Raw genomic sequence first — 13518 nt, 5'->3', positions numbered from 1 at the left:
TTTTTGGATTTGCATATACAAGTGACTCAAAAAAATTAATGAATACGTGAATTTATTTTATCGATTTAATCAGGAATTATAAAACCGAATGCTTTGAAATCTTGGAGATATTTTAAAGTTATTATAAGCATGGTAAACTTTTGTTCAAAATGTATTTGTTCATCCCTCCTAAAAAAATTGATGACGTCACCCTTAAATTTTGCTGAATAAATCCTATCTAAAATGCAAAAAATATGATGAGTTTGTACTTGTGATTTATCATTCCATTCATATTTTTTAGATTTTCTTAAGAGGTGGCTCAAAAAAATTAATGAAGTCAATTTATTTTATTGATTAAATTAAAGGCAACACTTATTATTAGTATTACATTAGACCAACCCAATTTGGTAGACACAAATTTTTTTAAAGTAAAAGCTCGGTTGAAACATAAGGGTAGCACGCTTATTTACATCGACTTTAACATTACAGACGTGCATTTGTTTTATGCGCTGACTAGGTTCCGCGAATGTGGAATAGACATGTTTATAATCAACCAATTGTGAATTCCACCGTCAAAAATTAAAATAAAACCCAATGTTTTATATAATAAGCGGAAGTCGAAGCAATAAAACCGATGGTCGTTTTGTTTACAGTTTCTCTGTTTGACTCTCACGTATGCTGTTACGCTTGTCATCTTAAATTAAGAATTCTTATACATAAACAATTTTCAGCTGCCTCTCATATTACACAGCGGCGCCGTATACGTGAGTAAATTCGTTATTTTATTGATTATAACAAATCAATATTCAAAACGACCCAATGCATTTTTCCGAAAATTTGGGAATACAATAATTTTATTCTTAGTATTACACTACTACTATCCCAACTGATATACGTGTCCTTGCAAAAATGTTGATGACGTCATCGCAATTTTTTTTTAAATTCCCACTACAAAAATGTAATGAGAAAAAATTGGTCTAAAGAATTTAGACAGTACTTCCCTCGCTGTCGGAAACTTGACGACTGCATGCCTATTGTGTTTTTTTTCTCGTATCGTATTTACATTTAGTAGGCGATATATGTAAATTTTTTGAAAAATATATAAAAATTATACAAGATTTGACAATTAATTTGAGAAATTAGAAAACCACTCCTCAAAATTTTGCCTTAGTGCTCATTCACAATGGGCATAAAGCATAAGGATGTCATAAGCATTAATGTATATGAATTTATGATTACAGCTCTATGGTTGTATTTGTTCACAATGAGCATAAGTGCTCATTCACAATAGGCATAAAGCATAAGGATGTCCTAAGCATTATGCTCATTGTAAACGAATAGAAGCATAGAGCACTAAACATAAATTCTTATGCATTAATACTTATGACATCCTTAAAACTGAATATGTACTTTGAAATTTTACAGACGTTTTAAAGTTATTGTAAGCATGGTAAATTGTTAATCAAAATTTATCTGTTTATTCCTCCCAAAAAATTTATGACGTTATCTGAAAATTTTGTCGAATAAAATTTATAAAATCTGGAACGACTCATTCCATTTTCCCATAAACTTTTGTTAATACAATAGTGTTTGTTATTTTTTGTATTATATTGCACCAATCTTGCGGGCCAATTTCAAGTTGGTTTGCAATTAATTGCAAGCTGCGTTGCTATGGTAACCTCCTAAACATATAATGGTTTGTATTAAGAGTTCTACGAGATCACCATAGCAACGGCTCTTGCAATTAATTGCAAATCAACCTGAAATTGGCCCATAAGTTGATATTCTTGTTCTTGCTAAAATGGCTGATGACGTCATTACAAAATTGTGTAAAAACTCGAAAAGGTTGGATATGTTTCCCTGTAGTTCAGCAGCGAGGGAAGTTCTGTCGAAACAACTTTCGACCAATTTTTTTAACTTAGGTTAAGCAAAATGACATGTATTGAACAGACATTTTAATTTTAAATTTTAAATACTTAGATGGGAAACAGACAATCTAGAGAAAGATGAAAGTCTTAAAATGTGTCTCAGCAAGCAGACGGATTATTTTGCTGAATTCATATGGTCCAGACAAAATATGTACACGAAAAATAAAAATATCACATGGACTCCACATGGACTAAATTCATCGTAGCGTTTACCACGCTAATTATTATATATTAAAGGATCGAGATCCTTCGACAGTGATACTTTACTGTACATGTTAATTTGCAAATGTTTTAAGCATTGAGTTTTGACACTAATATTTCCGATAATTCTTTAAATTATTTTTTTTTATTTAACAATATAAACAAAGACAAGCTTAAAATTGCAGAAAATTATGGTGCATTTTGTTGTGCCTCTAAAGCTGCCAGCTAGGCTTAAAAACATTTTTTGGTAATTCTGTCTCGAAATCATTCATTAATTGCGGCTATTAATAAACGATTTATATTTTAATGGGTTAATATAACAATCAGATGTATCCCCGCGCACTTGATGTGAAATTTTTTATTTAAATGTTATAAATATCATGAAATTTGAAACTGATTTTTAGCAGTTTCGTGTATGAAATTACAATCACCGGAGAAGTATTGCAACCAACTCGTTTGTTAATAGGCGATTATTAATCGCCCTTATTAACAAGTATTGATTAAATAATTACTATGGAGCATTGTAACTCTTTTGAAGAGGGTCTTTTTATTGCTAGTGTTCTTAAAATTTTCAATTAATAATTTGAAATATTAAAGATCATCTTAAGGAATATGCAATTTAGATCTCTAAATCAATTTTAACGTTTCTAACACATATTGTGGCTAAAATTTCGATTTTTTTAGGATTTCAATATTAAAAAATCTTAATTTGTGATTTATGTAATGTGTAAGAAAACCTTAGGTAGATATCATTTACAAAATTTATGAAATAAACTAGAAAATTTTGGTGCTAACATTTTTTTTTACAAATCTGTAAGCCTAAGGTCAAATAAAAATTGCATTAATAATAAATCGCAAGTGTAAAATTATGTTATTTTATAAATTTTCTTAAAATTAATAAAGTAATTCTTCTTAAGAATTTTCAGATGTCGCCAAATTTTAGGTGGGAATAGGTATCCAAATTTTGGTTCAACTAACTATATGGACTCGATAGACATGTACTGGTAAAAAGAAAATTTTATTAATATCTATCAAACAAATTTTATGAATGAGTTATCAGTTTGTCATGGCACTCATGGGTATGACATATAAACTCTGCGTCAAAAAGACAGGCAGACAAAATATAAACTATGCGTCAAAAAGACAGGCAGACAAGATATATTTTTGGTTTTCCTTATTTTTTTTGTGATACTTTTCCATATCCACTGACTGCACAAGATAATTCCAAGACACACAAGAAATTTTACAGATCAATACAATGTGAAGCGATTTTTGATAAATTTAATGTGGCAACAATGTCGGGAGTGATAACGTCGGTTTACTGTGTTATTTATACTGAAACGGGACTGAAAAAGCTGTTGGACATAGTGGGCCGGGTAACGTTGGATGAATATGGTGTTAACTTTTTTCATGGTATAATTTTACCCCTTTACATTTTTTTAAGTTTGTTAATGCAAAAACCATTAAATTTATTGTATTATACTCGGAAAAACAGCCGGGCTTGGTAACGTCTGCCTAATGTGTTGGGCCAAGAGCGTCCCACACAAAAACCACATTGCGTTGCTCTAAACACAGTGTGAAATATTCTCGATCCAGCCCAGTGAGGTGTCGATATTTTTCGTTTAAAATGAATGTTTCGAATAATGTTAAATCTCCTAATATTTCAGACTTCATTGAATTTTTTAAGAAAGATATAACATCTTGGGCACTCAGAATCACGGTCCAATATCTCGCACAACTGTTGTTTTTTAGACTCTTCGTTAACTCGGTTTTGCCCATTCCTGGGTCAGCTGTTATTAGATTTACGTTGTTGCTGAATTCGGAAGACTAAATTTCGTTTTCGTTTTTGGAAGCTACCTTATAATTTCGCAGTTCATTAACAGATCCTTTGCTTCGAATCAATTCTAAATTTTGATCGTTGAGAAGTTTAAAACAGTGTACACTTTTGGATGCTGGTCCTTTAGAACATATTTTCTGAAAATCAGAATCACTGCAATTTTTTTCACTCCTTATAAAAATTGGGTTTTCAAAATTTTTGAGGTCTGTAGTACTTAAAAAACCCTCGATGTCTATTAGAATATGTTTTTTACGTAATTTCAATTGCTGAGAATTACCTTCGCAATTTAAAATCATAACAGTATTTCGATCAACGTTTTGTAAATATTTAGTGTCTATAATATTGACTAACAAATACCTATCGATATAAAGATTCGGCAAAAGTTCCTTTTGTCCATCTATATGGCATGGACCATTTGCCATCTCTAAAAGTTTTTCCACAGTAACATGTTTGAAAATTTCTTCACTTTTTTTAAAGCGGTCACTAACTTAATTGCTTCTTTTCCTTGTAAAGAAATGGTGAAGTTTTGCAATACCTTTTCATACAATTCGACTTCTTGGTTTCAAGTTGGACAAGTTTTCAAACACAGAGCGTCCTTTCATCAATTCTTCAGATTTTCCCTCACCTAATATGACGAATTTTGCATCTGAACAGAGTTTAATAGCTTTTTCCATATTTTCGTGTTCCTTTACAATAAGCGGACTTTTCTCCATCAGCCATAGCAACTGTGTCAACAAATTTGCATCCAGATTTTCGACACTACTGATACAATCAAAAGAAAGGGAATAAAGTAATCGAACTTTGTTTAGTTCTTTGAGGTCAATGTTTTGGTCCAAGTCTCCCCACAAATTTTTAACTGCGTTGCTGAATTTTTTTTCCAACAACGTAATGTCGAAGAGACAAATAGACTCTCGAAGTATTTTCATTTCGTCTGTGACTGAACCAGAAACAAACGTTTCGATCTGAGAAGAACGCAAACGAAGTGCGATTGCACGTTGCATCATTCTTTTGCTTAGCTTTTCTTTTTTTCCTTCTCGCATACTCCATTCTGATATGACGTCGACGTACTTCTTGAAAGTTTCTTCGTTAGAGCAAAACATCTCAGTGAATATATCCATTGTTGATTTTGTAAGAGCGTCAAAACGATCTTGGTTTGTGTAAAGACGAAAGCTTTCGAAGAATGTTCGGTACTGCTGAATTTTTCAGGATTTTGTGTAGTCCATACGTCCTCTACTATTTGAAATGTATGATAATAATTTATATTTTCAGAAATTCTTAAAACGTCGAAATCGTCTCCTGAAACTGTCTTTTTTATCTCCTTCAGGTAAAACTCTTCTCTTTCTAGTTTAAATTTTGTTTCTTCTGAAGTCTTAAATGTATTTGTGGTGAATAATATAAATTCTTGCACTTCACCTTGAACCTATTGAGTAGATTTGAAATCTTTAATTAAACTAAAATCTCCCTTTTCGCCTGCTAGCTGCTTTGTATATAATTGTCTTTTTTCGTTACTGTGTTTTAATTGCAGTGCTTTTTTTTATCCCCCTATCTGTCTTAATTTCAATAACCACGTCATCCAAATCACCAAAATTTTTATCGTTCGAAGAAATGCGGAAATCTCTTATTTTACTGTCGCTTACCAACTGTAGTGCGAGATTAGCGGTAACCAAATCTTCGTATTTTTTACCCTTATCGGTAGTTCCTCCTCGTTTTTCGAAAGTCTGAAACAGAATCAACAACGTGAATAAATCGAGAAAGACTATAATTCGTTTCAAAATATAGAGCCACCGAGTAGATAATACATATTCCCTGTTGTTGTTCATTATTTAATTATTTTTCTAATGTAGTCTCTCAGCTTGTATGTGGATGTAAATGTTAACAATAATAATATGTTACGCGACGATTACTTTTTCGCCACTTTTCTTGCTACGAAAACTTTATTCACAAAACTGATAATAAATGTATAAAACTTTAAAATAATATGAACGCAATGTAAAACACGGCCGTCCACGTCTGCGACTCAGGGAAGAAGAAGGTACGAGGGTGGTTCCGCCAGTGGGGTGATACTCTGATAGCGCCATCTAGCGGCCTCGCGTTACACTCCCCCTTTCGAGTCCGCTCACTGCCCCCAGGAGGAATCCAAAACCTATAATAAAGTTAGCGGCAGTACGGCGCCGAGCAAGGCTTCCTACCCCGACGGCGGCGGTGTGTTCCAGGCTGGGAAGGCGTAGGCTCTATCGGATTCTGTGGCGACTCCGGGGACGGGACCTCCTCAGCCCAAGCAGCAGACTGTCGTCTAATTCACGTCAATTTTTGGTCATAACTCGTCGGCGACGTCATTCGCCCAAAAAATCACGTGAAAATGACGAGATTTTTATGACTTATTTCTGACGTCAATTAATGACGTCAAAAGGCCGTCCTTTCTTCGTCATTTTTTATAGATTATATGATCAATTAGATGTGGGTCGTCGTATTCTTTAAAAAGTGGCCTTCATAATGTTTGATTATATTTCGAGCAAAAAATACAACGGCTTAATTAGAAATACACCGAAGACAAGTTTTTTCACTCTAATAATTTCTAATAAAATAATTATTTCTGAAAACTTGTTTACTCTGGAAGTGTTATTTTGTAAGTACCTGCTTGGCAAATTATAAATAGAACATCTGGGGTTGAGCGAAACGACCCAACGACACAAACACAGTCATAAAAATTCTTTGTCCATTGTCCCTAAAACGGGACAAGGTTTTGAAGAATTCCTTCGTCGAATTTTGATTTTATAAAGACGTTTATAAAGTGATGACGGTTACCAAAAAAATTCGAGAGTGATTAATATTCAGTTTTATTAAATTTATTCTTATCCGTATTTAGTATTTACTATACAATATATCAGATGTTTGGGGTGTGCATTCGGACTTTCCCTTTTTTCGGTATTTATGTTTATTGCACTTTGCAGAGAAGCATTCCAATATTTCCAGTTGGTTCTCAACCACCGAAAGTTTCTCGTGTATCCGTTACTCATTTCATTTTTAACGCAGCTTTGTGCAAATTTATGTCATTCAGTGTGAGTTGTACTTATTTAAAGTAGGTAAGTTAATATCTAATAAAGTAATCATTTTAATTTTTACGTGTTTCTGTTATTTTTGATAACTGTACGTAGATAACAAAAGCAGTTTTTTCAGATAAGCTGGAAAGATCACCATTAATCATTGAAGATACTCCCACTCATTATGAAGAACATACGGTGATTGTTTTTGAAAATGAGGCGCGATAAAATATTGCAAAGGTATATGTTACTGCAATTTTTTATGAACTAATGCTAATGAACATAATTTTATTTTAGATTTGAAACAAATACAAAACACATGTGCGAAACGAAAGAAATGCTAAAGGAAACGAGTGAAAAAATCTCCAACATGCAAACGTCATCAAATCTGACAACTGAAAAAGAAAAATTATGCCGCCAAAACCACACCTAAACAAATTTTGACGAATTACAAGATTATGTTTGCATATTAGAACAAGCAGATTTCTTTGTAAGTTAAAAAAATACAATGAATTCATATGTACATATATAACATTAATATTGGATATTATATACCGGTAGATGCCTGTAATACTACGATATTTTTGGTAACTTACTATTTACACATACACATTTCGCTTCATTGTAAAAAGTATTGACAATGAGATTTTCCTGATAGGCTGTACGTTTTTGTCAATGAAACCATTTTACGATTACCCGTTAGATTAAAGTAAATTTAGCATTTTTAAAATACAGAATTTGTCTTCTGCTTTAAGCTGTAATCCCTTAAATTTAATAATAGTCAAATGCTTGCTATTGCCCATAGATGAAAAAAGGATTGCATTTCCATTAATCCATGCACTCTAACGGGTTTTTCTTTTCAGTGCAATAAATTGAGGCAAACTTAAAAAACTTAGGTTATTGATATGATTGTTAAAACAGAATTAATTCTTAACGCTACTTTTTTGTGTGTTGGGGACAATAAAGTCGTCGTGAATTAGATAGTTTTACATATACTGTGGTTTTACAGTGCATTTTCAATCAAGTAACTTCAACAATGCGATTCAATTGTCTTTTCCTTTTATTCTAGTTTTTTTAAATATTTTTTGTAAATAGATTTGTTTGTGTTTTTAAGACTCATCTATAGTTTATTATAGTTTTTTTTTAATATTCTTTGTAACTAAATAGATTTCTTTGGGTTTTTAAAACTGATTTTTCTTTAAATAGCAACATTTATTTTTGATTATATATTGTACAATATCCTTTTTTTTGTTTATACCAATTATACTCGTAATTACCTGTATGTAGATTTGTTTGTGTTCTTAGGAGTGGTTTATCTTTAATTTGTTTAATTGACATATTTTTTATTTGTTTATTGAAGTTCATTGTTGGTTGTACAAAATTGTAGTAAATTTAATTTTTTTACACTAATTTGTTTCAACTTTAATTAATATATACCTTGTTTTGGGCTTTACTTGGTGATTAGAACGAATTATAATATTTTATTTAAGTTAAACAATATAAAAAAATAAAATTATTTCAGCGTTTTATTTATTGCATATTTTTTTCTAAAAATCAAAATATAAAAAACGTCTTAAAATGGACAATAAATGCCGTCTCTGGGACGTCAGTAAATCACGTCAATAATTCGTTACAAAATGACGACTCTAAGACGTCAGTACATCACGTCAATAGTTCGTGAGAAAATGACGTTATCTAGACGAGACATTTGACCGTCATTGGTACGTCAATATCACGTGAAATCTTTGGTCACTATGACGTAAATGATGACCATTTATTCACGTGAAAAAGACGACATCATGTTGCCTGGGAGGTTCTTCCTCAGTGCTCTTCCTTGGACGTCCACGTCTTCTGAGGAGCACCAGCGGCATAACTGACTCACGGGCACCTTTTTCGAAGGGGCGCAGGGCTGAAGTATGATACTTCCCTAGGGGTTCGTCCAGTTTGTTGGGTGAGGCCACGACGTAGGTGACCGGGGATACCTCCTCGATGATCACGTACGGACCATCACGTCTCGGGGCGAATTTGCTGCTATAGCGGCTGTCAGCCTTGCTCAGGGCATGTACATCGACGAGCACAGCAGTTTGGCGCGGTCCTGGTTCCTTTCGGAGGTTTCGCGCGCGCACTTTAGTGTTTCGGAAATTGTCTGCAAATACGGAGTTATTTCGGCGACAAAGTTCTCACTCTCGACCACCGCACGCAGGTCATCGTGCACCTCCAGGGGTGTCCTTAATTCGCGACCAAAGCACAAGTACGCGGGACTTTGACCGACACCTAAATGGAGAGCACTGTTCATCGCGAAGCGCACTGCGGGCAAAGCAGTACTCCACTTTGTATGCTCCTTTTCCACGATTATCGCCAGCTGTGTCTTCAAATCGCGGTTTCTTCTTTCCTCCGGGTTGGACGACGGGTGATACACAGGGGTCAGGTTCTACTCGAACCCGAGGCAGTATGACACCTTTTGCAAGATGTCGCTCACGAACTGCGGACCATTGTCGCTGATAACCCTCCGCGGCGTGCCATATCGCAAGATTACCTCATCCACCAAGCATTTCGCACATGCTTCGGCAGTTACTTTCTTCAGCGCGAAAAGTTCGATCCACCTGGTGGCGGTGTCTTCGATTGCGAACACCCATCTCTCCCCCTGGTCGGTGGGTGGCAGCGGTCCGAAGAGATCCATCGCCAGAACCTCGAAGCGCTGGGCCATGACCGGCGTCCTCAGCAAACCTGCAGGTTTCAGGTTGCTGCATTTGTAGCGCTGACACTCCAGGCACTGCTGCACATGCTTCCGGACGTCGCGACGCATAGTAGACCAGTAATACCTCTGCGACAGCTTCGCGAGCGTCCTCTCTACACCTGGGTGACCCGCCATGGGCGAGTCATGAAACTCCCTCAATATCTCAGCAACCCTTGACTGCGGCACCACCAGTTGCGGTTCATCTGCTTCCTCGTCCGGGGAGTAGCGGTAGAGCACTCCATCATTCATGGTGTACCCCCTGTCGGTCCATCGTGACAGGTCGCCGTCGACACTGTCGAAGGCAGAAATGATGTTTGCCACGTCTGGGTCCTCCAGCTGCTCGTCACGGATACCTCGTTGAGAAGCGGTGGGTAAGTCGATGCTAACGAGACAGGCTTGTAGGGCTTCGTCGACACCTGGTGGTCGTGATAACGTATCGGCGACCACATTGCTCCTGCCTGGAATATAATCAATCGTCAAATCATAGCTTTGCAGTAGGAGCGCCCACCGCGCTAGCTTGCCAGCCGGCGAACGGAGGGTCATCAGCCAACGAAGTGGCCGGTGATCAGAAGCCACCCGCACTTTCGCGCCCTCCAAGTAGCCGCGGAACTTTTGTGCCGCGTAGACAATGGCTAGTGCTTCCCTCTCAGTCGTGCTGTAGTTACGTTCTGCCTGTGTCAGAAAAGAGCTCGCATATTCTACGGGCCTCTCATCCGCGCCCTCACCCTACAACAGGCATGCACCCAACGCGTATGAACTTGCGTCGGTCTTCAACATGTAGGGAAGTGCAGGGTCGGCTTGACGTAATATGGGGGCCGTCGTGAGTTTTTCCTTTAGGTCGGTGAAGGCCGCTTCTTGCTCAGTGCCCCAAATCCACGTAGCCTTCTTCTTTGTTAGATCTGAAAGAGGTCGCGCCACTCTCGAAAACTCTGGGACGAAACGGCGAAACCAGCTACATGTCTGCAGAAACGACATGACTTTCTTGGCATTTCTTGGTGCTGACATGCCGGCAATGGCCGCGACTTTTTCAGGATCCCCTGAAATGCCCTCTTTCGTGATTATGTGGCCTAGGAACTTAACCCGCTTGCATGCGAACACGCACTTTTCCCGATTCACACTAAGTTTGAATTTGCGCAACCGCTGAAACACCTTTTCTAGATCGCTTAAGTGTTTTTCAAAATTGTTCGACAAAATGATGATGTCGTCCATGTACGCCAGGAGAAACACCTCATGCAGCCCCGCCCTAAAACGGTCCATAAGTCTTTGGAACGTCGCCGGCGCGTTACATAATCCGAAAGGCATCCTCGCGAACCGGTACAGCCCGAATGGTGTCACGAACGCGGTTTTGTCCCGGTCCTCCACGCGCACTGGAACCTGCCAAAATCCACTTTTCATATCGATCGTACTCATATAGGACGTTTCCTGGGCAGCATGGAGCACGTCGTCGATACGCGGCAGCGGATATCGGTCCGGCACCGTAACACTATTCAGTTTTCGAAAGTCCACACATACGCGGCAACTACCGTCCCGCTTTGGTATCATCACAACCGGAGCCGCATAAGGGGATTCACACTCTTCCATCACGCCCTTGTCTACCATGTCACCTATTTCCGTTTCCAGGATGTCTCTTCTTTGTGGCGACAACCTGTACGGCCTCGTCGCGATGGGTGTGGTGTCTGTCAGCTCAATGCAGTGTTCTGCATACGGAGTAGGCTCTTCATTCACCTCGAATCTATCTGAGTAGACATTTAGCAGTCCATTCAGTTGTGACCTTCCGCTTGCACTGAGGTCAGTGCCCTCTTCTGACCGAAGGGGTTGTACGACCGCGCTGCAAACTTGAACTCCCTCCATGATGGTGGCTTCATCGAAAAGATCTTTCCACCCTTCGTCTTCCCTGAAACGCCATTTCATTTTGGGAAAGTCCAGGATGACATCGGCTTGATTGATAAAATCCATCCCCAGTAGTGTTTTGCTTTGTCTGTGTTCTGGCACATCAGTAATGGTGGTGTGTATCTGCCTCTCATGTAATTCGATGGCCACGTCGAAAACTTCCGTAGCCACCTCAATCGGGTTCCCATCAGCCATCTTGAGGACTTGGACAATGCTCTGGAAGGGGACAGCGGAACTTTTCATGTGGTTGTACAGCTTATTACCTGCTATGCTACGTTTTGCGCCGGAATCGACGATTGCTACTCCAGATTTGTCACATATGGTGACAGGTATATATGCCCTACGAGCTTGGTCCTCGACGTCCAGAGACAAAACCTCGAAACCATTGTTGGTCGTCGTCTGAGTTCGAGAACTCTGACCATTCGGACACAGCTGGTCAAATCATTAACCACGTGGCGATTAATCTAATTAATACGCTTTTGTTCGTGAATCATCTATTGGTGTCTTGACGGTCAGTTAGACCTTATTCACCCTTATCATTAAGAAGAATTTTCGCATTTTCACTCACAATTGATAAACTCACGCAAAAACACTGCTCTTTCTTTACAATATTGTCAGTATTCAAACAAAGCGAGCAAGTTAACTTTATCCATACTGCTATTTTCAAATCTTCTCAACGGACGCTAGCACATGGTTGCATTTTAATTTGCACTTGATAATTAGCAGTTTTTATCGCATATTCGCACTCACATTGAGGTATAAAAAGACTAATTCTTTTGTTTCCACTCCTTGATTAATTACCGTGTTTACGATTTCGTTTAAAATCTTGGGATAATGGCTCATTCTGAAAAACTGAAAAGGAACAAGTTACATCGCCAAACCGCGATTAATCGTCTCAATGAACTCAACACTCTTGCATTAGCATCAATAGATCATGTACCATGGCGCCTTGAGTTTCAAATGCGCATGGAAAGCATTAATGATATTCAAAATGAATTTTTTAAATTACATAATGCCATTATTGGCTTAATTGAGGACGTCGATGATGCATTCAAAGTGGAAGACGAAGTAAGAAAAAATTTTGAAACAACTCTTTATCATGTCAAGTCCGTTTATCACAAGATTTTTGTCTCATCATCGACAGCCTCAACTGAGGCTAGTACAAGTGCTAAAATCAAACTTCCAAAAATCGAATTACCTACCTTTTCAGGAGACATCATCACTTTTACACCCTATATCGAAATGTATCAATCACTTATTCATAGACCCGCAGAGCTAACTAACATTGAAAAATTTAATTATTTACTAGCATCTCTCAAAGGTGAAGCTTTAGCATTTATTCAGCATATTCCTGTTACATCGGACAATTATACAGTAGCATATAATGCTTGATACAAGGGTATCAGAACAATCGACTAATTCTCAATGCACATTGGCAATATCTGGATAAAGCTAAAGGAGTTAATGCTGATAATCCTCAAGATATCCGCGATCTTATTGATAACTTTGCCAAAAATGTTCAGGCTATTAAAAATTTTACATTACCTGTAGATTTATCCGATTTTCTTTTATTTTCTTTGATGATTAAAAAAATAGACTCAACATTAGTGACATGTTTTGAACTTCATCATTAGAGAGCGGAAAATATGCAGCAAAATTTTGGGAAATATGATCATATGATATGCATCAAATTTATGCAAATATGCAGTAACTTTCTTAATATATGCAGAAACTTTCTTAATATATGCAGAGATATGCAGTTGCATATGCTCCAAAAATTAAAAAAAAAATCGTAATAACCGAACTAAATTCATTTACAAATTACAAAAACAGGTTTCCCGAGCATACGTTTTATTACAAAAAATACATAAATCACATTTTAAAGATAATGTTGTTGTACTAAAA

General features: G+C 37.1%; 1 protein-coding gene across 1 annotated transcript in view; it reads right to left on the bottom strand.

The window, feature by feature from the left end:
* LOC135138740 (uncharacterized) overlaps positions 1–13518 on the bottom strand; it is a 60446-nt gene that overhangs the window by 10739 nt on the left and 36189 nt on the right. The window contains exon 4 of the mRNA XM_064068732.1: positions 5583–5663. Coding sequence (XP_063924802.1) covers positions 5583–5663 — 81 coding nt within the window. The remainder of the gene's footprint in view (positions 1–5582; positions 5664–13518) is intronic.

This window comes from Zophobas morio, unplaced genomic scaffold (assembly GCF_036711695.1).
Source record: "Zophobas morio isolate AGI-343-1 ecotype UQ-CSIRO unplaced genomic scaffold, CSIRO_AGI_Zmor_V1 ptg000030l, whole genome shotgun sequence".
In the NCBI taxonomy this organism is placed as follows: domain Eukaryota; kingdom Metazoa; phylum Arthropoda; class Insecta; order Coleoptera; family Tenebrionidae; genus Zophobas; species Zophobas morio.
This window is presented reverse-complemented; position numbering and strand designations above follow the sequence as displayed.